Raw genomic sequence first — 24642 nt, 5'->3', positions numbered from 1 at the left:
GATGCGGCGGGGCGACGGCGGCGGTGGCGGCCGGGCCGGGCCCGAGGGCGCCTGCGTGCTGAGGCGGGACGCGGCCCGGCTGGCCTGCTCCGGCGGCGCCTGGGCGGGGCGGCGCGGCGGCGGCGGGCGGCAGTTGCTGGAGCGCGGCGGCGGCCCGGGCGGCGCCGAGGGCGGCGGGCGCGGCGGCGGCGGGCGCGGGCGGCGGGCGGGGGAAGATGGCGGAGCTCGGTAAGAAGTACTGCGTGTACTGCCTGGCCGAGGTGAGCCCGCTGCGCTTCCGCTGCACCGAGTGCCAGGACATCGAGCTGTGCCCCGAGTGCTTCTCGGCCGGCGCCGAGATCGGCCACCACCGGCGCTACCACGGCTACCAGCTGGTGGACGGCGGGCGCTTCACGCTGTGGGGGCCGGAGGCCGAGGGCGGCTGGACCAGCCGCGAAGAGCAGCTGCTGTTGGATGCCATCGAGCAGTTCGGCTTCGGGAACTGGGTGAGCGGCGGGCCTGCGCGGCCCGGGCGGGAGGCCGGGGGCGTCCCCTCTTCGGGGGCGGCAGACGCGAGGTGCACCTGCTCGCCGGGCCCCGTGCGCCCAGGAAACCGATGCGCAGAGAGGTTAAGCCACCTGCCCAAGGTCACACAGCCAGGAAGTAGCGGGACAAGGGTTGGGACTGTGGCTTTCTGGCAGCAGAGCCGTGTTCCTGGCCTTTAGGAACTTCATCGGTGGCTGCTGAGTGCAGACCGGGGGCCGGAGCGGCGCGGACTTGGGGAGGAGCTGGTGGGCGCAGGCGGCGCCGGCCTGAGGCTGCGGAGCAGCAGGAGCGCCGGGAAGGAGCTGGCTTTGCCGGGGAAAGCGGTGGCAACGGCCAGACCAGCCTCGCACACGCCCTGGGGCCTCGCTCACCATGTCTGATGGCGGAGGTTGCCCTCCTGGCCCCGCTGGCCGTGTGCCGCTCTGGGTATGCAGGTGGCCCGTGTCCCCCGCCTGGCCAGGGGCTTGGTTCTCCTGGGCCCTCGCGACACCCAGGTCGGTGTGCGGCGAGCGGTCAGGGGGAGCTGCACCAAGCAGCGTGGGCTATGGAGGCGTCTGTCCGGGGTTGGTTTGTGTCAGGTCTCTGGAGGGACAGGTGACAGGAGCAGGTGGTGCCCGCGGGCTGGTGTGCCAGCCCTGGAGAGAAGCGCTGTTGGAGGGGTCTCCCCAGCCCTGTCCGCTCGGCAGGAGGGCGCTGTCTTCTGTGTTTGTTAGGAAAGATCTGGCTGTGTCCCCGCTCGGGGCCCGGGCGGGAACTGCCAAGGGTCGGTGGTGCCTCCAGGCATTATGAGAAGCCAGGGCGCCCCCAGCCCCACAGGATGGGCCCCTTCTTCCCTGAACCAGCCTCTCCTCCTGCCGGGCTCCCACGGAGGACACACCTCTCCCCGCCCCCGAACCTGTCCTGCTTCTGTTCTTTTCTGTAAAGTGAGCCGGTCTTTGGGGACCAGTACCCATTGTGCACCCTGGATTCTTTACTCTCCTCCCAACTGCGAGACACCGCTCTACGCACTCCCCTACGCCCGCATCGGGTCCTGAAATGCTGTGAGTGATGCCCGTGAGCACAGACGGGAGGTGAGAGGGGAAGGAAGGTCTGTCCTCGTCCTCAGGCTTGTAATCACGTCCCAAGCCAGGAGCTCTCCCACGATCCAGCCTTCATGTCAGAGGCCACCGGCGGACGTCCACCTGCTCTCTGCTGGACGCCTCGGGCAGATCTCACCTCACTAAGCCACTCGGGCTGCAGGCCCGGAGCACCCTCCGCTCCTCCGCCAGGTCCGAAATAGTCCGGCCAGGAGCTGCTTCTCACAGCCGCGCAGTCCAGGCTGCTGCTTCTCTCTTGCCTTGACCATTTCGGGAGCTTCCCATATGGTCTCCCTGCTTCGACCTCGAGCCCTGCGCCCGTCCCACACCAAGCTCGGTGCTCTGAAGACATGTCACTCACGTCCCTCAGTGGCTTCCAGACCGACTTAGATTACACTTCACAGCCCACGAGGCTGTGGGGTCTGAGCTGCTGCCCCCTTCATCATCTTTCATTCCTTCTACCTAGAGGTCTCTTCTCCCAAGTTATGGTTCGTGACTGGTCTTTCTTCCTCTGTCAGTGCCTCAGACATTCCCTCCCCACGTCATCCTCACCCCCACAGCACTCGGCTCCACAGCAGCAGCTGAAGTAGCTGGCGTGGCCCCGGGCCTTGCCGAGTGCCCTCGCTGTGCATGCCTCCTGGGACCTCCCGGGGCCAGTGCAGCAGGTTTGGATGGGATAGTTTGACTTCAGAGTCTGCTCCTCGCTGCACTGTCTGCACTGCCTCCCGCACAGCATTGTGGGAAATAGACGAAAAACAAGCCCAAGGCCTAAAACATTTATAGTGCTTTGGAGGGAGCCTGGGGCTGAGAGGGGGGCATTGTCTACCGCAGTGCTTTTCAGGCTTTAATGTGCATACACAGCACCTGGGGAGCTGATTAAAATGCGGATTCCCTCCAAGAGCCCTGTCAGGAGCTCTGCGTGCCAGCCTCGCCTGCACAGGCCCCAGGAGCACGGGGCTCTGAGGCTCTGGCTGGGCTCCCTGCTCTACCCTTGACACTTCATGTGCAGCTCTCAGATGTGTGGCTCCCTTCCGAGCAGATCTGTAGATACACACACGTGCTGTATTCCAGGTGTGCCGTGTTCAGCGTGTGCAGTTCTGGGCCAGGCTCCTCTATGCATGTCACCACTCTGCACCGCAGCCTGGAGTGGCTTCTCAGTGTGTAGTTGAAGAACAGCGACTCATCTATACGTGTAAAAGGCTGATACGCTGTGTCCCTCCTACTGTCCTACCAGTAGCTGTGACGCGCACTGACCACCAGGGAGCTGCCGAGCTGCAGTGACTTGGCAGCAGCGGTTCTTGGGTGACGAACCCCGAAACCAGAGAGGTGGGAGCCCGATTCCTCGTGGGGCCACCTGATTCCTTGCGAGGCCGCGCGATTCCACCTTCGGCTGTGGGTATGTTGCTGGGCACTGTCGGCCCAGAATTTGATTTATTGCTCCCTTGGTTTGCGTTCCACACCCTGTACTGCAGCAACTTTGCAGAGTGCCCTCTCGCACTCCCGGACTCTCGGGGTGTTGGAGAGCCATTTCAGCCTGATCCCCGCAGGCCAGGCCGAGGGGCCACAGACGCCATGGGGGGAGGTTGGCTCCAGGGCATGTCCAGCCCATCTCACCCAGTCCCGCTCTGCGGGCCACCTTCTAATTAATTTCAAGATGCACGAATCTGTGCGCCGGGTCACTAGTTTTTAATATTTGTCCAGAATGTCCTGGCTTTTCATGTGGTAAAGTCAGGGTGTAGACGCAGTCCTGTGGGTTCCAAAGCCTGGACCCTAACTTCCCGGTGTAAGAGCATTCACTGATGTGGGCCACACGGAGGCTGGAGCTCGGTGGGGAACTGAAGATGTGGCCGGCCTGGAAGGGTTTTGCAGAGGAACGAAGTTGCCCTCGCTCAGCAGGCGGGCGGGCGCTGTGTGGGACAGGGAAGGTCTCAGTGCAGGTGCCAGGCTTGGGCTGAGTCTGGAGAAAGGCAGCGTGCCGATCGGGGACAGTGATGTAGAGGAAGGTGAGGTTGTTCATTCCAGTTTCTCAGAGGGCCCGTGGCCTGTGACCTTGGGGTTGTGCTGCTTTATGTGGAGTTGGGAGGGGTGATTTCAGGAGACCGTAGCGGGAGGGCTGTGGCTGAAGTCTGGCCCCACTTGCTCACACTTCCCGGGAACAGGCGAGGCTGAGGGATGCCCTGCGGCCGCGAGGGTTTGGGGAGCAGCGAGGCCAGGCTCTGACTGTGCCTGTGCATTTGATGACTGCCCGGGAGAGGACAGGGAGTGGGGGAAGGAGGCCTGTGAGTTGAGACCAGGGGAGGGCTAGCAGGAGGACAGTGACCCACAGTCCCTTCACCCGGGTTTTGAGAACCTTACGCAGCTGTTCAGGGCTGGGTGCTGTGCGGATTCCCGGAAATCCAGGTCCTGGTCACACGAGCACAACGTGAACCCCTGCGTGGCTGGGAGATGAGTGTGGGGAGAATGGAAGGGTTGAGGGTGGCCTGGTCCTCTGCAGGTGGTGGTCAGGGCGACTTCAGGGGAGGCGGTCAAGCCAGCTTCGAAGCTAACCTAGGTTTTGAATTTGAAGAGTGTGGCGTTTTCTGTAGACTGCGCAGCCGCGGGAGGCAGGTGTGCGCACTAGCCTGGGCAGGCGGGGCTTCCCCACAGGGTGAGAGGCTGGGCAGCAGCCCCGGGAAGTCGGAGCCCTCCTGGGGGAGGGGGGCCTGTGAGGTGTCATCACCCAGGACTGATGAGGGCTTCCCAGCATGGATGTCAGCATCTGAGTGGAGTGAGAAGGGGGCGGGGGGGGCCCACGCTGGGGAGGAGAGTCAAAGGCCAGGACTGGGCAGACTAGACATGACGCCGGGTCCTGCACGGGCCCTGTGCCCGGAAGGAGCTTGTTAGGGCGACTGCTGAAACCAGCAGGAACAGAGGTTTTGGTGCAGCTTTTAAATCTCCTAATTTTGCTCGTGATGTTGTGGTTATGCAGGAGCATGTCCTTGTTGGTAAGAAAACCAGACAAAATCATTTGAAGGTGATGTTGCTTGAGGTTACAGCGTAGTTTCAAAATGGTAAAAAAACATTTTTTTAAGTATGTGAAATTCTCGCCCGCGTCCGTGCATTCCGGCTCGCTGTCGGAGGCCGTGAGTGTCATGAATAAAGCCTTTCACTTTGGTAGACGACAGTGGACATTCAGAGGCCGGGCAAGAGCAGATGCGGAGATAGTGCTGCTCTGTGCGCTTAGCCGCTCGCTCATGCAGGCAGCCCTCACTCGGGGCCTGTGCTCGGTGGCGGAAACACCATAGAAGTGAGGCAGCTGCGCCCCTGTACAGCTGTGTGGTCACGTGAACTCGGCCTCCTTGTGGGAGGAGGAGAAGGCTTTCCGCGGAAGGACAGTGTGGACCAGGGGCTTCCCCTGCCCAGGGGTCTGGTGGGTGTGCTCGGGGGCCAGGACAGGTAGGCAAGGGGGTGTGGGGTCACATGTTGAAAATCCTGAGCACCGGCCCACCCGGCGGAACAGGCTTTGGAGCTGCTTCACACTGAGCTGCCCCAAGTGCACGTGTGAGCTGAGCCCAGCTCTCAGCTGGGCCTTGGACGTTGGCTCGCCCCCAGCCACGGCCCCCTAGTCCTCGTTTACAAATGAGGACGCAGCTGTAGCGTGAAAGAATTGGAGCCCGTCTGACTGCACAGCACAGTCACCTGAGGATCCCCGATTCCCAGGGACACCCCAGCCCTCCTGAATGCGCACGGGAGGTCCGGAAATGGTAATTGTGGACGATTCCCAGGGAGTTCTGACAGGTGGTCCCCGGAACCACATTTCACGGCGGGAGACGGCCCCTCTGCGCTAGGTGAGCCCCTTCCATGAGCATCTGATGGATGGTGGGACTTGAGGACTTGCTGTTGGGTGGAGGGAGGAGGGAAGAGCCCGGATGGAGAAAGCAGCCGGCAGTGGCTCGGGGCCTGGGCAGGGTGCGCAACACTGGAGGGCTTGTCTGGGCGGGGCCTGAGCCTGACGCGGGCCTTCTCTCAGTGCCGGGGCCGCTGCTGCTGCTGCGGGACCCGCTGCAGGAGCCACTGAGGCGGACGGCAGCCTGCCGCGTAAACGTTTTAGTTATTTTTTATTTCTATGTTTTTTAAAAATTATTTTATGTTTTCATCACCATTTATCCTTTCTATGCACTCTTCCATCTCCAGTTCTGTTTTATTTTTAAAAGTTTGTTTTTGTGCTAAAATACACAAACGAGGAAATTCACCTTGTAACCCTTGTTGGGGGCCCAGGTCGGTGGCATTAGGCTCATTCACATTGTTAGGCAGCCGTCGCCACCATCACCTCCTGGACTTGCCATCTTCCCACTGGGACTCTGCCCCCATTCACCTCCTCCCTCCCGCCCCAGCCCTGGCACCAGCATCTGCTTTCTGTCTCTGAGCCTGAGTCTCGGGGCCTCGCATACGTGGCATCGCTCAGCGTTGTCTCGCTGTGTCTGGCTCATCCCGCCTCCGGGCTCCTCCACGTGCAGGGCGGTCCAAATCCCCTCCTTGCTCAGGGCATTGGCCGTGTGGGTGGACCCCTTTCGCTGACCACTCCCGCATCGATGGACACTGGGCGGCTTCCACTGGGGCCGCTGTGAATAATGCTCCGTGAACGTAGGCGCACAGCAGGGGTGGGGGGCGTCCGGCCCGCAGGCTGTATAAAGAAGGCCCTCGAATCATGTGGTCTGGCCCTGCCAAGGCATCGGGGGTGAGTTGATTAAATGTTTGACCAAATACAGCAGGCTGAGTTTTAAGTGGATAATTGTGTATGCCCTGCGAGTGATATTATAAATATCCAAGTGGCCCTTGGCAGGAAAAGGTTCCCCACCCCTGGCGGACAGTTACTGTTGAGTCCCTGCTTTCAGTCCCTTTGGGCGAACACCTAGAGGTGGGGTTGTGGGTCCTGTGGCAGTTCCGTTGGATTGTTGAGGACCCAGGTGCCGTTTCCACAGCTCCCTCACCGAGGGCAGGAACCGGCCTGGCCGGACCCAGTCAGCTGGGGAAGGAGACGGGGAGGTGACTGAGAGATGTGGCGGCTGTCACAGCACCGCCCTGGGGGGCCCTCCTGGGTCTCCCGCTCACAGCGAGCCTGCCTGCGAGGTGTCAAGGCCAGTGACCGGTCAGTCTGAGCCCCGCTGGCCTTTGCCGCCAGCGTGTGAGAGCAGACACATGCCAAACACTCTGGACATGAGCCAAGGGCTGAGGGTCATCCTGGCAGTGCCCCTCCAGGGCTTCCAGTCTGCTGGCCCCGCAGCTGCCCAGGACCACGGATGTCCGGCCTGCCTCACTCCGCCCTTGGAGCTGGACGGGCCCTCCCCATCCATTAGGACGCGCCACATCCCTCAGAGACTGCTCTCTCCTGGCCCTGTGCAGGCCTCCGCTCCCCCTCGCCACCTCAGTGCTGGTGCCCAGGAGCCCCGGGAGCCGCAGCTCCATGCGGTGGGCCTCTGGTCGCTTCCATCTCTCAAAGGAAATCCCCGCTGCTCCTCTCCCCCCCAGCCCCAGGCCTGCTGCAGAGCAGGCCCAGACCCCTGGAGAAGGGTGGGGGTGGGGGGTTGCTGCGCATTCAGAGTGCTGGGGGGCGGGGGCAGAACCCCCACCTGCACAGCGGGCTGGCTGTGGAGCTAAAGATAGCCGCTTTGCGTTTGCGGACACTGAACAGTGCCCTTACCGGACCCAGCGCCTTTGTCTGGACAGAAGCAGCCCCGTCGGCCTCGCTCTGCTGGTTTCAAGCACCAGGACGCATTTGGTCAGCCTCCTCCTGTGTCACCAGCACCGCGCACTGGTGTGGGGACAGGCCTCTGGGCTGCTCAGCCTGTTTAGTCTCCTGTCCCACAAAGTGTGTGGCTGGGCTGCTCCTGCCCGTGGGAACTGCTAGGCCAGTGCTGGTGAACCTTTTGAGCTCGGCGTGCCAGCATTTTGAAAAACCCTAACTTAACTCTGGTGCCGAGTAACATATAGAAATTTTTTTATCTTTGCAACCATAGTAAAACAAAGACTTATATTTTTGATATTTATTTTATATATTTAAATGCCATTTAACAAAGAAAATTCAACCAAAAAAATGAGTTTGCGTGTCATAGGTTCTCTCTCACTGTGCTAGGAGGTGAGGTGAGGTGACCTTGGCATGCACTCCCACAGCGACTTCCTGTCATGTGGTTTCTATTCTGTCTGGACAAAGCCTTTCGACAGGAGGCTTACCGATGGAGGAGCAGAAGCTGGTAGGATGAGGCTCTCACAGCCAGGGTCACTGAGTCAGAATCGGAACTCAGCTCTGGGGCCACTGACGGCTTCCTGGAGGAGGTGACTGTGTCCTGTGGAGGAAGCTAACAGCTTCATAGCAGTAACAGGCGCCACCATGGAGGGAACACAGCCCCACGCCGGGCACTGGCCAGCTGCACAGGCGTGACCGCACTTAACCGTCCTCACCGAGCTGTGCAGTAGGTCGTGCAATACCTTCGTAACTCAGAGGAGGCGGCTGAGGCACAGAGGCTGAGCACTGTGTTCCAGTTGTCAGCTCCTAAGGGGTGGAGCCAGGACCGGAACCCCAAAGGCTGCCCCAGAGCCCTTGCACCCAGAGAAGGCATTTCCAGCAGGGGAGGGGCGGGGATGGTCTGCAAGGCCCCTGGATGGCAGGAGGAGCATGGCTGACGCTGGCAGGTACGCACTGCCCAGACCTTCAGATTTTGTAGACCATTCATGTTGAAAGGAAATTGCTGGCATTAGGTTCGCCACGTAAGGATAGTGAAAAAATGTTTAAAGGCCAATTAGCTATCACCATTTCACAAAGAGAAAGATGATCTTAAACACACCCAGATAGTAAGGTGAGGGGCCATCCTTTAAATGGCAAAGTTTAGCTTTCAGGAAAGTCTGCGTCGGCCTCCCTATGTTTTTACATTTCACCCTAGATGGTGGCCAGCCCCGTGTGAGAGGCTGTGGTTCCCTGGTGGGAGCCTCTAAAGGTTTGGCCCGTTGAATCCCTGTGTGGGGGTGTCCAGGTCAGAACGGTGGCGGTGGCTCTGGTTGGAACCCGGAGGAGAGAACCCTGAGCCAGCCCCACTGGTGGGAGCCGCCGACCACATTGACGACGATTTCTCTGGACTGTTTGCATCCTCTTTCTGGTCAGGTGCTGGAGGCCAGGCCCCAGAGCACTTCTCACTTCCTCTCCTGGAGGCAGCGTCTGGCCAGAGTCCAGGGATCTTGGAAAGGAGACCTCCTGGGCCTCGCGTGTCTTAGCGACACCTTACCCTTTTCAAAGGACTTTAGAGAAGCAGCACACCTGTCTCTGTCTTTTTCCGAAGGTGGGAGTCTCTTTTCTTCTAAGAGAACATGAAGGAAGGAACAAACCTGGAACCCGGCTTCCGTGGGCTTTGGGCTGCGTCCCCGCTGTCACTGTGTGCTGGGGGGGGGGGGGGGGGGGCACTTCAGGACAGTGTGTTCCCTGTTTTAGTTGTACTTGAGTTGAACTTTCTCTCCAAATCTCATTCCCCAAATTCTGTTGCTTCTGCCTCCCCAACCATCCATCCAGATCAGAGAAACACTTTGGCCTTGGCACACGTGCGGGAGAGCCGCCCCCAGGGGTCTGCTGCTGTCCGGAGTGTTGCCGCCATGCGGTGACAGGACGCGTCTCGCACTCGCAGGAGGCGGGCAGTGCTGCGTGACCACGGCACGTGGAAGACTGGAGGAGGCACTGGGACTGAGCGACAGGTGCCAGCTCGCAGTGGAGAGCGGAGGCCGGTGCTCAGTCAGTCACGTTAGACACCCTTCCTCAGGTGGAGCTTCGCGGAACGGACTCCGTTAGAACCAGAGCTGTGCTGTCCGTGGGCTGGTCCACGAGGACCCTCATCTCCATTCCACAGGTCTTGAGGATTAGGGTCTGTGTGTTTTCCTGACTCATCATTCAGTGGCGTGGTGCCCTGAGGGTCGCTTGTCTTTCGGAAATCGCTGAGCCCTGGCTCCTAGTGAGGCTTAGTTGTCCTGGGCAGTGGCTGAGGCTGTACTCATGGGAGCGCCTGGCTCCTGTCCCTCTGATTTGTGGCTTCACATGGAGCATCCGAGAGCAAAGTCCCCTCTGTAACCTAAAGACAGCCGGTGTCAGCACAGTGCCCACAGCTGGCCCTCCTGCCTGCCCGGCCCAGGAGACACCTGGCGAGCACTGGAGGGGACGGAGCTGCCCCACGTGGCCCACGCATCCGCTGCCCTGGGGCTGCCTTGCTTCCTGCGCTCTGCTCCCAGAGTGCTGACGTTGATGGAGATAAACAAAAACAGGAGCAGATCATCTCGGTTTGGTCAGGTACCCTTGATTAGCCAGAAGCCTTCTGTTCTTTCCGGATTTAAGTTTTACCCGAATGTGGTGCTCTGAGCTGCTGAGGACGCGGAGGCAGATTGCTGATGCTGAGGTTCAGGGGAGCGGCAGGCTCGCTGGGAGGGCAGCTGGCGCTGCATTGCAGGCCTCACTGGACCTGGGAGGGGGTGAGGCCCGGTCCTGAATTCCTGACATGCAACGGGGTTCGCAGCCTAGCCCCTCCGAGCCTCCCGTAAGCGGCACCCAGCTTCCTTGCCCGGGAGGCCCCTGCAGCCTTGGGGAGCCGATGGGCTAGGCTCCACGTGCCTGTACCACCACCCCCGAGGGCAGTCAGGTGGGCGTGGCCAGCCGGGGTCAGAGTGGCAGTAGATGCTGGGGATGCTTGTGGTTTGGTTTTGGTTTTTCTTTTTGGACCACATGCTTCCTGGGAAAATATAACGAACAGAGTTGAGGCTCTTGGCTTTTTAAAGAAGAAAGTATGTAAATTTCATCCTCATGAGACCAGGACCGAGTTCTAGCTCTGACCTTCCCTTTGCTCACGGTAGGTCCCAGCATGGCCTTCTTTGTTCCTGTGTCGTAAGCCCTGCCCTCGGCACCACAGTGCGGGGGGCTGGAGTGCCTGCAGGGGCCTGGGCCCTGACTGGGGCCTCAGACGTAGGGTCTGGTCACCGCACCACAAACACTTCCCTCTCTGCCATGCCCACCTTGTCATCAGCCCAGCCGCATGGAGTGGCTGGTTTCTTGGGTTCCAGTTTGGCCTTTGGGGGTACAGAAACCAGCCCGAGGTTGCGGGGTGAGTGTTGCTGGGCGGAAGGCAGCGTGTGTCAGGAGAGCAGGCGGAGGGGTGGAGGCTGCGGGCGCCGAGTGCTGCTGGGGCACTGGCTTTCTGAAGTGGCTTTGGCGGTTGAGTTAAGGAAGAGGCCTCTTGGCAGGAGGAAAGGATTGAGGGAGTTGTACCGTTTCCTCCCGTTAATAACCCTGATGTGCACGGTGACCTCGCAGAGTGAGTGCTCAGCCCGCAGGCGTCAGAGAGCAACGCCACACGGGGCTGTCACACGGGGCTGTCGGGAATGAGAGCCCGCCCCTTTCGGAGGCGCTTCCAGCCAGGGAGTGTCAGCCACAGGGCCGGGGCCCTCCCGGTGCCCAGAGGCGGACAGCACGGTAGAATGGGGTCCCTCTGGTAGCCAGGGAACCTGGCCATGAACTCTGGACCACTCTGTTCTCTAGTCTGGGAATGAGGAGGTTAGACTGGGAGGAGCAGGGCACCCGGTGCTCTGTGGCCTTGCCCACCTGTGTCCCTTCACAGACAGACAACCTCCCACCTCAAATGCAACACTAATGGGCGAAACACCAGCACCAGGTGGGCCCTGCTCGTCTATTTCAGGAACCAGCAGCCAATTCAGATCTCAGAGGAGGGCTCCGGTCTCAGCTCTGCCGCCGGTCCCCTGAGGCCTGGCGAGTGTCCACATCTCTGGATTCACTTTGTCCAGGAGAGGGCGTGGACTGTGTGGGGAGGGGTCATGATGGGACAGGAGTAGTCCAGGTCGCCTTGGGGAAAGGTTGAGGGGATTTGTGGGAACCCTGAGTCTGACCCTCTGGCTTTGGGAATGACTCTGACCTTTGTCGTTGTAGGAAGACATGGCTGCTCACGTAGGGGCCTCCCGGACTCCCCAGGAAGTGATGGAGCATTACGTAAGCATGTACATCCACGGCAACCTGGGGAAGGCCTGCATCCCCGACACCATCCCCAACCGGGTGACCGACCACACCTGCCCCAGTGGAGGCCCCCTCTCTCCCAGCCTCACCACCCCCTTGCCTCCCCTAGACATCTCGGTGGCCGAGCAGCAGCAGCTGGGCTACATGCCGCTGCGCGACGACTACGAGATCGAGTACGACCAGGACGCCGAGACGCTCATCAGCGGGCTCTCGGTCAACTACGACGACGACGACGTGGAGATCGAGCTCAAGCGCGCGCACGTGGACATGTACGTGCGGAAGCTGCGGGAGCGGCAGCGGCGCAAGAACATCGCCCGCGACTACAACCTGGTGCCGGCCTTTCTGGGCAAGGACAAGAAGGAGCGCGAGAAGGCGGCCAAGCGCAAGATCACCAAGGAGGAGCGGGAGCTGCGGCTGAAGCTGCGGCCGCTCTACCAGTTCATGTCCTGCAAGGAGTTCGACGACCTGTTCGAGAACATGCACAAGGAGAAGATGCTGCGCGCCAAGATCCGGGAGCTGCAGCGGTACCGGCGCAACGGAATCACCAAGATGGAGGAGTCGGCCGAGTACGAGGCGGCCCGGCACAAGCGGGAGAAGCGGAAGGAGAACCGGAACTCGGCGGGCGCCAAGCGCGGGCGGGAGGACGCCAAGGACGGCGAGTTCGCCGCCATGGAGAACCTGCCGGGCTTCGAGCTGCTGTCGGACCGCGAGAAGGCGCTCTGCAGCTCCCTGAACCTGAGCCCCGCGCGCTACGTGACCGCCAAGACCATCATCATCAAAGACCACCTCCAGAAGCGCCAGGGCATCCCCTCCAAGAGCCGCCTGCCCAGCTACCTGGACAAGGTCCTGAAGAAAAGGATTTTAACCTTCCTCACCGAGAGCGGGTGGATAGCCAGGGACGCCTCCTGAAGGGGCAGAGCCGGGGCGCTTGTGAGCCAAATGACTGGGCGGGGACAGCAACCGCTTTCCCCATGGTTGTTTTTTCAGCAAATTGAGTTTCTTTTTTAGGATGTAAGTTGTTCTCGCGGTCCTCTGGAAGAAGCAATAGTAACAATCTTAGGTCAGATCATGAGGGAAGCAGATGCAGGCATATTGTACCTTAGTGCTAAAAGCAATGCGCTAAGACGACGCTCGCCTTTGTGCTGCGTGTGGAGAACGTGGAGATGGGAGCGGCCCGGGGAGCCCCTTCGCTTCGGTGCACACCTGTGCTGGCCGCCGGCTGCCAGCCTTGCCTGTGACACTGGCTCCGGCGCGGGGCACTGTAGATGGCGCTGGGCAGGTGGGCAGTGAGGCCAGAGGGCAGGGTCAAGCTTCCTTGGACTGTGAGGAAGAGGCTGGTAGCGAACAGAGACCAAATGAGCTTCCCCTTAGCTACTGGCAGCGGCAGTTTGAGTTTGCAGTTCCCAGGCCCCGAAACTGCCCCTTTTGCGCCCACTGGGCAGAGCCCCGACCCCCCCCTCAGTTTGGAAATGGGCAGCGCCCCCTAGCGTAGAGGGTGGCTGTGGGAAGCATGGCAGCCAGGACCAGTGCAATGGCCAGGACTGAGCCCTTTCCTGGGGGGCAGCTGCTGGCTGCCCTTTGGACTTACGTGTATTTTACTTGCAAGCCCTTGTTTTAGGCAGTTCATGGCTAAGTTGTGTTCTGGTGTTGGTGTCTCACAGCTCCAAGTACCTTTTTCAGGGAAACCCTGACCACACTAGCCTGGCCAAGCCTCTGACCTTCAGGTGGCCTTGTACCCTGCAGACTAGCCAGGCGAGACGGGCCGGCCCATGTGGCCGTTGGTCCTGAGTCACTGTCTTAACCAGACTCAGACATGGCTCTGCCCAGCCCTCTCTAGAGGTCTTTTCAGGGGCCTCTTACACGGTACCTCCCTTTGGCACTTGGGTGGCCATTTGTCTTCCGGGCTGCTCAGGGTTCTCTCGTCCAAGACCCGCTTAGAGTCGGTGATGACTGCAGACCCAGCCGCCTGCCGGCCCCTGGCCCGCACAGTGATGGAGAGAGGACCTCTCAATGTCTGGGCTTGACGTTACATTAAAGTGAAGTTTGAAAAAGACCCTCATCATTTCCAAGGATGACCTCATTATGGTGCCTTTTCCTTTCTTTCTACATCTCTCTGTCCCCGAGGGTAGCTTCTCAGCGTTAGCGGAAACATCTCAGGTGGGTTGTGTACGGCTGTAGTAAAGCGCAAGGCCTGCGGCAGAGGCGCTCCTTGCTGCTAAGCCAGACTTCTCGCTGACAAGTGTGAGCAGTGGTGTCACTCGTGAGGGCCACCTCCACTGCCCCTGCGGGTGACTGCCCTCCGTGGGGCTGGTGTTGCCACTGGCTACGAGGGAGGCAGTGCTGCCTTGCCGCTACTTAGCCGGTGGCCCTCACCCAGGATTCCTGGACCAGCAGCAGCAGCCCCCAGTCCTGGGCCCACGGAGCCCTTTGTGCCAGCCTCCAGGCGGCCTGGGTGCAAGCTAACATTTGAGAATCGCTGGCTTTAGCTGACCTGGTGTCATCCTTCGTGGGTTTTCTGTCAGATGCCTCGTCTGGTGAGGTTTAGATGTCATCTTATTTTTCTATACAGGGGTTGCCAGGCTTCATTAAGCTGGAGAAGCAGGTGCCCCAGTAGCTGTGGCCAGTCGAGAGCTGCCAAGTGAATGCGTGGTGCTGGAGGTTTGAGGGTGCTTATCTTTTGATGGCGTGAAGAACTTTAGGCGTGGCTGTTTTAAAACACCACAATGAATGTATAATTTATGTTAAAGTGTTACCTTGGTTACAAGGGAAGTGATTTTGATTGGTTGCCTTTATCCCGTCCACTCCTGTTGCCAGTCTTTGCCCCTGCTGTTAGCAGAGCCTTGACATTTCTGTATTTAATTTTCATAAGTTAAGTTACCACAATCCCAAGAATTAGGTCTTCAAAATTTAAACTCCAACCTTTGAGTCCAGTTCCATAACTCAGCTATTTGGAATCCTCTCTGGATGCAGCGTTCCAGGAATGTATTCAAGCCGACCTGACCGTTTTTACTGCCCTTTCCTTATTAAACAAGTTGCGAACAAAACCGTGTCGCTCACTGCTTCTTAGCACCTGTGCCACGAGCCCGAGGCAGCCTTTCAGGGCCGGCTCTCAGACGCGGGTGGGGGCAGCACGGGCACGTTAGCTGGCACTTGTCAAACCAGCTTCTTCAGACTCAGCCTTGCTTTCTGTTAAGAGGAAACCCTCATGCCAGCCCTTGCTCCCTGTAAGGCACCAGCAAAAGCATGTCCATGGAGCAGGCCGGGCTGCCAAGGGCTGTCAGTAGACGGAGCGCTGCCTGGACTGTCTACACTGTACGTGTCCCCAGGCTGCACCTAAGCCAAACCCACAAGTGTGGATGGCTGACCACTCTAATTTCTAGTGTAAAGCTGTATCGCAGGTCCTCAAATGTTTGTTACAATGTTGAGATGCTGTAGGAACCCTACGCATTTGTACCCAGTAGCCTAAGGTAAAATTGCCTTCATTTTATGTGGTTTCTCTCCGTCTCAGAACCTGTGGACTCCCTGAGGATGTGCTGTGCATGGTGGTGTCCCTGTGAATGGGAACCGATGGCTCAGACTAGTGAGGAGCTGGGTTCCCAGTGGAGCGGGCTACCTGCCCGTCTCAGCTGGGCTAGCTCTACACAGGGAGGGAGGCTGCACACGCACAAGAGTGATCTGCAACGACTTCTGTGCAGCCTCGCCTTCCCAGTGAGTGCAGGAGGGAAGGGAGGCCCTCACAGCTCAAGTGAAGGCGGAGCTGCGACTCCCAGTCCCATCCCTCAGTGTGAGGCGGGGCGGCCTTTAGTTCTGGGATGTCTTACAAAAAAATATTTGAAGGAGAAAAGTGTTTGAAATTATATATACTGAAATCTTAATTATGGCAATATTACATCTTTCAAAATGATCAGCCAAGTAAAATTGCCCCATATTTTCTCCGCACCCCTTAGGCCAAGGTGGTAGCAGCTGTTTTTTGCTTGTAACAGATACGGAGGGTCCTATGGGGAGTCACAGGCCAGCTTCCGCAGACTTTCCTGTCGTGGGTCCCGGGTGTGTGGTCCCGTCACGGACCTTAGGCAGACACGTCCACCCGGAGCAGGCCAGTCCCACGCCAGCCTGCAGGGGACGGATGGAAGCAAACACGTGTCTGCGTGTATGTGTCAGGCACACAGCCAAGTCACACTCCCCTTAGTAAGGATCGCCACCAAGGTACGCAAAAGACTTATCAGAAAGTAGGAAAATAAACATTGGGGCTTTAATCCTCTTGAATAGATTTAAAAACTAAACATTCACATTTAAAATTTACCAAGCATGCAGCCCTCGGGTGTTGAGAAAGACCATCTTACTAGGGACATACCTTCAGGTCATCAGTACCTGGCTGAATATTAGATACAAACATTTCTACACGTATTTGAACAAAACAGGACAAGAGTAACTGATTCTGGCACATTCGTCTTATTCTAGGGGAGAAGGGTTAAGGTGCCTCCAAAGACAAGCCAGAGGGCAGCCACTTAGCAGCCAGACGGTGATGAGGCGGACTCGCCTGTCCACCAGGCGCACACACGTGTTCTGAGCAAGAACCAGTTACACTCCTGCCTTTCCTCCCCAGTGAGTGCAGAGGGCGAGGCCTGCCGCGCTCGCATGGCAGCGAGCAGCAGAAGGCGCACAGGGCCGATGGCGTGGCCCTAGCCAAACAGCACAGTTCCCAGAGACCTTTTATTCGTTTTAAATACTTCGGTGTCATCAGACTTGAGCAGATGTAGCATTATTCACGATACCCGAGGGCCCGGTGGTGGCCTGTTCTGTAAGCATGTGAACTACTAAACATGTACTGAAAATCAATCAACAGGCTCCCAAATTCGAGTCCAGTAACAGCTGTGCAATGGGCCCACTTTCCTGGGTAGCCACCGGTTACGGAAGCTTTCCAACAAGGTTTGGGAAAGGGCAGGAGTATTCACGGACGAACCAGCCTTTTAGAGTTACCGCCAGTGACTACCCACAACCCACAGCCGGAGAGAAGCTACGCTTCCTTCACCACCCCCACCAGGGCGGGCCGCAGGGTGCGCCCGTGCAGCTTGTAGCCCACTTTGTTCACCAGCGCCACCGTGCCCGGCTCCTTCCCCTCCACCGGCGCATGGAACAAGGCCTCGTGCTCATAGGGGTCGAACTTGGCGCCCACGGGGTCCAGCCTGAGCAGGCCGTGCTTCGTGAACACCTTCTGGATCTGGACCTCGGTCATCACCAGCCCCTCGTAGAGGTTCTTCAGGTGCGGGTTGTCCTCTGTGATCTCCTCTTTGGGGACACACTGTGTGGCCTTCTCCAGGATGTCCGCGACCTCTAACAAGTCCTTGCAGAAGCCCTGGATGCCTGCAGAGTCCAAGAAGAACATTTGCATCCACCCATGTCAACTGAGTGGGCGACTCAAAACTGTAACTTCAATGGCTTCACTGAGAAGGAAATACCACCCCCCAGCCTTTCCTGGGTTTAGACAAGGGCTAATTAGGTGTGAAGACTGGCACCTGAAAATGTGCAGAACCACCCCCCTCAGCCCTGCTCCAGCCCAGGAGACCTGCCTGCTCCCGCAGAGCGTGCCCCCCCCCCCCGCCCCCCCAACAGCCAGACTGCACAGGGCCTGGGGCACATCCCCGGCAGCGACTTAGCTGCTGTGTGGTCCTGGTCAGCCTCGCTGGGTCTCAGCCCCCTCCCAGTGACGGTGGGAGGACCGAAAGGGTCATGCAGGCTTCAAGGGCCTGGGACACTACACGTGTCCCATGTTAGCAACTATTGGGCACTGTGGGGTAAGAGTTATCCAGACTTTGCCTTCACCTAACAGAAGACAGAACGTTTGAAAGGCCACTCAAAATATAAGGCAGTGTATTACATAATTTTTGTGGTTTCAAAAAAAAGGTGCACATGCCGACCGGAAGTCAGGGATGGCGAGAGCACCCACACTGGCACCTGCTTCCACCAAGGCCCCGCCCCCCAGGAACCAACGGCGGCCTCGGGCTAACAAGCACAGCGAGGAGGAGCGTGGGGCTACCGCTAGCTTTGGGATGAGTGGCAGGTCACGAAGCCTCAGTGATCTCAACTGTAAAGTGGGAAGGACAGGGACAAATACTCAAAGGTGACAACACAGACAGCACCTGAGGGGATCTCAGTGGTCAGTGTGGTGCTGGTGATGCCAAGGAAACGACGCCAGAGAGGCCAACCTGCCAGGGTCGCCACAGGTCCACACCGAGGCTCCACGTGGAGAGCGGAAGCCTCCTGCTTACGGTTCTAAGCGCCAGTCACAACTCCAGTTTCTCCTTAAAAGGGGGGACGGGAAGACGACAACCGGCAGGCGCCCGCCCTGGCTGATCTTTCTGACACACGCGCGCGCGCGCACACACACACACACACGCACACACACGCACACGCACACTTTCCCGGATGAGCGTCATGCAGTGTTAAAAGTTACCATATAATTTTGCCTCCTCCACCAGTTTTTGGGTCCTCTGCCGCAAGTTCTCAGTATCTGCCAAAGCTCGCTTATATTTTTCCTAAAAGAAAAAGGAAACTTACATGAATAAAACATGGAACAAATTCATAGGAAAGCAAATCTGACACCACAAACCGCAAGTCAAAATACAAACACCAACTATCCTTATGCCTGAGACTGGACTACAGACAGTGCAGCTGCACTTAGAAGTGAGTTCCGCCCGATCACTTCCCAGCGAGGGAGGAGGATGTCAAGGTGACAGATGTCTGTGTAGCCCCATGGCCATTCTTACGCAGTGACAGCTGGGAAAGAAGAAAAACGACCTTCTCGGGGCCCTGACGGCCTCATCACCAAGGAAGGACCATTCACTTCCTTAACCAAGTTTCCAACGTAAGGGGATCCCAGCAGCCTCAGGGGCTGACCCACCGGTTCCCATAAGCCTGGTGGAGTTTAGGCAGCATCCCAGCGAAGAGATAAAGGCTCATCAATGACCCTTTGTATTCACTGCTGCCCAGTCATGGCTGAGTTCCAACACTTATTGTGTATAAGCATCTGAATTATGGGATCGTCCCCATGTCTCACCACTTGACTGTAATCTCACATTCTGCCCCATCAATTCCATTTTAAAGTGGATGAGATTACTCTGGGGGCGGGGGGTGACTGTAACCCCCGTTTTCAGCCTGTATTCAGGCAATTCCAGTGCAGTCGAGAGCAAGCTCTCCCAGGCTGTGGCTCTGGCACTCAGTAGCTGGGCGACCTTAGGAAGTTTACTTAACTTCCCTGTGCCTCAGTTTCCTGTCTGTAAACAGGGACATCAGCAATGAACACACATAAAGGCGCTGGAGCAGTGTCAGCACCTGCGTGTCTGGTGTTGCCCTTAAATCCTGAAGGAACGGACCATGCATCCGCATTGCTGCCGCGTCCGCAAACCGCTCCCTCCCCGCAGGCCCAGCTTCGACAGCCATGCTGGTATTCCTTGTACGTAAAGACCAATTAAATCTTAGCTCAACGCCAGCTGCATAGCACGTAACCATGAGTCTCACGGCAGAGCCAGAGCCGCGCAGCCTTGGGCTCTAGCCCTTCCTCAGCAGGAGCACGCTACCGGCCCCAGCCGTAGTCCGTGGGCAAACCAGGAACTCGCCTGGCGCTCAACTGCCCATCTCCCCCAGGGCCCGCGCCTTACCGTAGTGTCCTTCAGCTGCTCCTCTAACTTGGCCTTCTCCTCCATGAGCGTCTTCTCTGCACAGGGAGTGTCCGTCTTCTGGTCAGTCTGACCCGCGTCCTCTTCCAAGTTCTGGCCACTGTTCTTCTGCTTTGCAGCTGTGCACAGCAGCCGAGGAGTGGGCCTGGGGAAGCGCATGCAAGGCAGAGGTATGACCGTCAACCTGAGGTAACTGAAGACTATTGGCCATTGACTTGCTGGGGGAGAAAGGGTTTCTCTTGCATCTGACGTGTAGAAGCTATCTGCAACTAGTATGTCCTGTCCCCAGGCTACCTGCTCGCCCCCCTCCTGTCCCTCCTGAGCTGTGTCCTCCCGGCCCCGAGGACTGGAGGAGCAGCTGTTAGCAGACGTGAGGCCCAGAGCTGATGCTGACCACGAAGGTGACGGGGGCAGAGATCCTGCCACAGGGCACTTGGTGTCACGCAAAGAGGTATCTACGCAAAGAACTGTAATTTTGGGTTTAAAAGTGATAAAAGGGGAGGCTCTGGGAGGCTCAGCATAGAATACTTCTTAGCTTTGGAGAATGGAAAAATGAAAGGCTTCCTGCAGAGGGGCTTTGAAGGACAGCTAAGAGTTACACGTAAGGCCCTGGCCGGGTGGCTCAGTTGGTTGGAGCATCGTTCCCCACACTGAAAGGTGGCAGGTTTGATCCTGATTCCCAGCCTGGTCAGGGCACATATGGGAGGCAACCAATCGATGTCTCTGTCTGTCTGTCTGTCTGTCTCTCTCCCCCCCTGCCTCTCTAAAATTATAAGTGACACCTAAGGAGTCGGAGTGGACTGCAGACTCACTTTAGGAAGAGGGAGCTGCCTGGAAAGGCCAGGAGGTAGGAAGGCATGGGATGCACAGGGAAATACAGAGCTCTACCACGAATCCTGGAGGCGGAAGTGACTGAACATGACCCAGTCTGGTCCCCACGTCCAAAAGGTTAAGCAATTCAGCCCAAGGTCACAAAGCCACGAATAAGTAACAGAACAGCCTTCAAACCCAGATTTCTTCACCAGGACCCCAGGAGTTTCTTCATTATGCAACGGTCCCATCTGAGAAGGAGCTACATTCAGTTTTCCTCCCAGAATAGAGGAAACTGCCTCCATGAACGGGAGCGCTATCAGTACAGAGAGCGTGCAAGGACGCGCAGGGCAGCAGGGTACACTGCGCGCAAAACAGAGCTCATCAGGAAGGCAAGGGTGGGATCAGCTGTTTTTCCACAACCCGAACAGGGCAAGAAACGCAGTGCACATGTGGTCTTGGGCAGAGAGGGATGAAGGATCCATTAGTCTGTTCACGGGGTGGGGAGCAATAACCTTTTTATTGTTTTTATGTTTGCGACTTAAGAAGACGAACAGTCCAAGAACGGAGCGTGGTGTTGTGAAACCTGTTTTACTTTCTAGTCGTTCTGTGTTCCGGTCCGCCCTCTGGGCGTGAGGGTCGCAGCCCTCGGCTCCCCTGCCCCGCGGGGCTGCCAGCAGGAGATGCCGAGGGGAAACTGAGTCCCCGAGAGGTCAGCTGCCCGAGAGACCTGACTGCCGTCCGGCCGCCCCGACTGCCGGGCTGGGCCTCTCTGCGGACGTTCATGCCCACGGGTCCCGTCCTTCCCGGAGCAAAGCCACAAACAACGGGCGCAAAACGCCTTTCCCCGGCGCTCCGGCCGGCTCCCTGCTCCTGGGCTCCCACGCTTTGTTTATGTAACTTGTTGGGGCCATCACGCCTCGAACCCCTTCCGCGCTCTGCGATCCTCGCCGGGCTCCCGTGCAGGGGGTGCGCTCCGCGAGGGAAGGACGGCACCGGGCCCACTGTGAAGTCACTGCCCGTCTACACTCGCCCGGCGGGTCGGCCCCCGTCGCACTCTGACCTCAGCCTCCGGAAGGCGGAGGTGGAGCAGGAACACGGGCCGAGTGGGAAATGCCCGTGGACCGCTGACCCGAACCTGGTTCCACGAAACGTCCCGCCCATGGGACCCAGCCCTGCGCTGCCAGGGCGCACGCGCCCGGTCCTGCCGGCGGCCCGGCCCGCGGTTCCGGCGGCTCCGAGGCTGAGGCTGCCCGTGCCCGGGCTTGCGCACGCGGGGGCTGTACACGGGCCCGGGGACGCGTGCGGGGGTCAGCGCGGGCCTCGGGCACACGGGGCGCACCGCCCCTTACGCTCCAGGCCCGCTCCCGGACCGGACTTGGGCAGGACGGCACCGCGGGCCGCGCCCTTCAGCCGAGGGCAGCCGGCGCCCCTTACCTAAGAGAGAACGCCAGGGCCGGGAGGCTGCGCCGCACCAACCTCACGCACCGAGCCGCCATGACCGCCACCCGCGCCGGCACTGCGCGCGCACCGGGCATGCGTGGAGGCCTCCGGCCCGCCCCCTTGGGGGGGGCCAAGCAACTCGCGCAGACTCCGTGCCTGCTACTTTCTTCCAGCCAATTCGCGACCGAATTTCTTCTGATGGACGGACAGGAGTCACCAATAACCGTGGCTCACGGTGGGTGGGCGGGGTCTGAAGTCTCCCCACGCCCCGGGACGAGAGGCGGGGACAGTTGAAGGAAACAGTGGGAGGAGACCCTCCGTGGGCGGGGCGTGGTCAGGGAAACACCAATGGGGAGGAAGCTTGGGGGGGCGGGAAAGGGGCGCCGGAAGTGCGCACGTTTGGGCGCTTGCGGTCCTTGGGCCCGTTTTCCTTTCTAACACCCCACTTCGCTCTTTGCTCTCGGACAGTTCGGGGGCGGGGCGGGCTTTTGGCCTCTTTTCCTACAGCCCAGCGTCTGGCGCGGTGCCGGGCGCAAAGCGCCCAGTGTTGATGGATGCGGGTGGGCCAAGGGCGAAAGCGCCCAATGCCCCTGCAGGCCCGTTGGGACGCCGGTTTGGAGGCTCCACCCCCTTAGGCTGTTGCTCTGGTGGTGAAGCAGCGAGTCGCGGTTAGAGCACGCCATCGCTGTCTGCGTTTTATTAAAAGTCACAGCAGCAACAACAAAACAACAAAAACCCAGCAAGCACATGTGACACCGTGGGCAGTGTTGGTGTTGGGTGATGGGTGATGGGTATATGTTGGTTTTCTTTGCACTTTTCTATCACCTTCAATTTTCTTGGAATAAAACAAAACAGAATGAAATAGGAACAGCACCTAGGAAAACTGGAGGCACAGCTGAAGCTCACAACCCAGCTGTCATCAGTGTCCGCGGGCCTGGAAGAAGCCGGAGCCGGAAGAGGAGGTGCGGCTGGCTCCGCTGCCCGTAGCCGCTGCCCCTCCAGTGAGGCCCCGGGAGCTGTGGCCTGGCTCCTGCTGCAGGACTGCCGGGCCTGCAGTCCTCTCTGCGAGATCCGAGGGCTGGAGCCGTGGTCTCCCCAAGATCCGGGGGCTGGATCCATGGTCTCCCCAAGATCCGAGGGCTGGAGCCATGGTCTCCCCAAGAACCGAGGGCTGGAGCCGTGGTCTCCCCAAGATCCGGGGGCTGGAGCCGTGGTCTCCCCAAGAACCGAGGGCTGGAGCCGTGGTCTCCCCAAGAACCGAGGGCTGGAGCCTGTGGTCTCCCCAAGATCCGAGTCCCCAAGATCCGAGGGCTGGAGCCATGGTCTCCCCAAGATCCGAGGGCTGGAGCCTGTGGTCTCCCCAAGATCCAGGGGCTGGAGCCATGGTCTCCCCAAGAACTGAGGGCTGGATCCGTGGTCTCCCCAAGATCCGAGGGCTGGAGTCTGTGGTCTCCCCAAGATCCAGGGGCTGGAGCCGTGGTCTCCCCAAGATCCGAGGGCTGGAGCCGTGGTCTCCCCAAGTGCCAGAAGCCGGTCCATCCTTGCTGCTTGACACAGTCGCTGCAGGAAAGAAACATCTGCACAGCATATGTTTCAAGGGACCTGGCATATATAGCATACTGTTCTTAATATGTTTGCTCCCCTTATCGCTGTGTGTTTTCACCAAGGTCACCTCTCTGAGAAAGGTTGTTTCCCCAGGTAGGGATTTTTTCCCTGAAGTCAGGGAGGGGATAAAACTCCTTAACTAAGTGCCAGGTGGGTAGTTAATCACCTTAACTACAAACAATCACGCTTAAGCTACATAATCTTTACTCCCTGGAATGGAGATAAGAAACGCCCTAACCTTTGCAATAGAAATTGACAGGATTAAAATCAACTGGTATAAATACGGATGTAACAAGACAATAAACACCAGAACTTCGCTGGAGATCCTGGCTAGAGATCCTGTTTAGGCTGCTGATCAACTGAACGCTGTCTCCGTGTCATTCCTTCTTTGCTGACTCCGTCCACATCTTTGGGGACCCCTGGACCTGCTGGGGTTGGACCCCAGCACCCAAGATCTGAGGGCTGGAGCCTGTGGTCTCCCCAAGATCTGAGGGCTAGAGCCGTGGTCTCCCCAAGATCCGAGGTCTGGAGCCTGTGGTCTCCCCAAGATCCGAGGGCTGGAGCCTGTGGTCTCCCCAAGATCCGAGGGCTGGAGCCTGTGGTCTCCCCAAGATCCGAGGGCTGGAGCCGTGGTCTCCCCAAGTGTAGTGCTGCTGCTTGTCACATTTTTGAGGACCGAACCTCTATTCCTTCACTTTGCTTCCCCTTCAGTATTCATAACGTTGAATGAACACCTACTGTGTGCCAGGCAGGCCCTGTGCCACCTGTAGGAGAAGGAAAAAAGCCAAATCCAGAATTTAGGATGTTCTGTGGGAAAACACCTGGTTGTTAATTAAGGGCATGGAGATAAAAAAGGAATTGGACTGTTTGGGGATAAAAGAGCTTAAAGACATAATCGAATGGGAGGTGTGGGCCTTGTTTGGCTCATGATGGAACAAACCAACTAAAAAAGATGCCTGTGAGCCTGCGGGGGAATGTGGCTGTAAACAGTACTAGATAAGAACGAGTTACTGCTGCTTTGGTAGGAAGATAGCTGATTAGGAAAAAGTGTCCTAGTCGTTCAGAGGTAAAATTGAAAGTATTTACAGCGTGTTTCCACAGTGTCTGGAGTTTACTCTAAATAACTAGTCAAAAGCCAACCATGAGCAGAGGAGAAGCACAGCGGCGAAATGTTCAGCCGGATGAGGGACACTGTGGAGGTTTGTATATATGAAATTTTCTGTATTAAAACTTCAAGCGACATTGCCGTGATTTCCATGGGCTGTGGCCTTGGGCAAGGCACTGACTTGCTCTGAGCCTTCATATGCCGACCTGTAAGACCGGGATCATGTTATTTATTGTGAGGTTGAGAAGAGACACAAATCTTCATTTCCTCATTCTTCCTGGGGCTCAGGGGAAATCAGGTGGGCATCCTGCCCGGAGGAGCTCATGCTGGAGCCGGGGACACCCCGCCCCAGGGGCCTGCCTGTGCTGCCAT

At 58.4% G+C, this 24642-nt stretch overlaps 2 protein-coding genes across 4 annotated transcripts; one reads left to right on the top strand and one right to left on the bottom strand.

The window, feature by feature from the left end:
- The first annotated feature begins 2 nt into the window (after nt 1–2).
- TADA2B (transcriptional adaptor 2B) lies at nt 3–14675 on the top strand. The gene is made up of 2 exons (XM_036328233.1): nt 3–485; nt 11548–14675. Exons 1-2 carry the CDS (start codon nt 216–218, stop codon nt 12538–12540), a joined length of 1263 nt encoding a protein of 420 aa, XP_036184126.1. The 5' UTR covers nt 3–215; the 3' UTR covers nt 12541–14675.
- Nucleotides 7635–21693, bottom strand: GRPEL1 (GrpE like 1, mitochondrial). Of its 3 annotated transcripts, none has more exons than XM_036328265.1 (4): nt 21555–21693; nt 19290–19452; nt 18086–18167; nt 7635–10339 (listed from the first exon to the last, which is right to left on the bottom strand). In XM_036328265.1, exons 1-4 carry the CDS (start codon nt 21653–21655, stop codon nt 10128–10130), a joined length of 558 nt encoding a protein of 185 aa, XP_036184158.1. In that variant the 5' UTR covers nt 21656–21693; the 3' UTR covers nt 7635–10127. The 3 variants fall into 3 exon arrangements, with proteins under 3 accessions (XP_036184158.1, XP_036184140.1, XP_036184149.1); XM_036328247.1 differs by lacking the exon at nt 7635–10339 and adding an exon at nt 15862–16995; XM_036328256.1 differs by lacking the exons at nt 7635–10339; nt 21555–21693 and adding exons at nt 15862–16995; nt 20120–21530.
- Between the last annotated feature and the right edge of the window lie 2949 nt (nt 21694–24642).

The sequence above is a fragment of the Myotis myotis genome, unplaced genomic scaffold (assembly GCF_014108235.1).
Source record: "Myotis myotis isolate mMyoMyo1 unplaced genomic scaffold, mMyoMyo1.p scaffold_m19_p_1, whole genome shotgun sequence".
Classification (NCBI taxonomy): Eukaryota; Metazoa; Chordata; class Mammalia; order Chiroptera; family Vespertilionidae; genus Myotis; species Myotis myotis.
The sequence above is the reverse complement of the archived record's forward strand: the minus strand, read 5'-3'. Positions and strand labels throughout refer to the sequence as shown.

Excerpts from the sequence above, each read along its gene's own strand:
- TADA2B (XM_036328233.1), top strand. The coding sequence starts at position 216 with ATGGCGGAGCTCGGTAAGAAGTACTGCGTGTACTGCCTGGCCGAGGTG. Across the intron at positions 486-11,547 it reads AGTTCGGCTTCGGGAACTGG|GAAGACATGGCTGCTCACGT; the intron begins GTGAGCGGCGGG and ends TTGTCGTTGTAG.
- GRPEL1 (XM_036328247.1), bottom strand. The coding sequence starts at position 21,655 with ATGCCCGGTGCGCGCGCAGTGCCGGCGCGGGTGGCGGTCATGGCGGCT. Across the intron at positions 19,453-21,554 it reads GCCCTGGCGTTCTCTCTTAG|GCCCACTCCTCGGCTGCTGT; the intron begins GTAAGGGGCGCC and ends GCGCTTCCCCAG. Across the intron at positions 18,168-19,289 it reads AGCAGCTGAAGGACACTACG|GAAAAATATAAGCGAGCTTT; the intron begins GTAAGGCGCGGG and ends TTTTTCTTTTAG.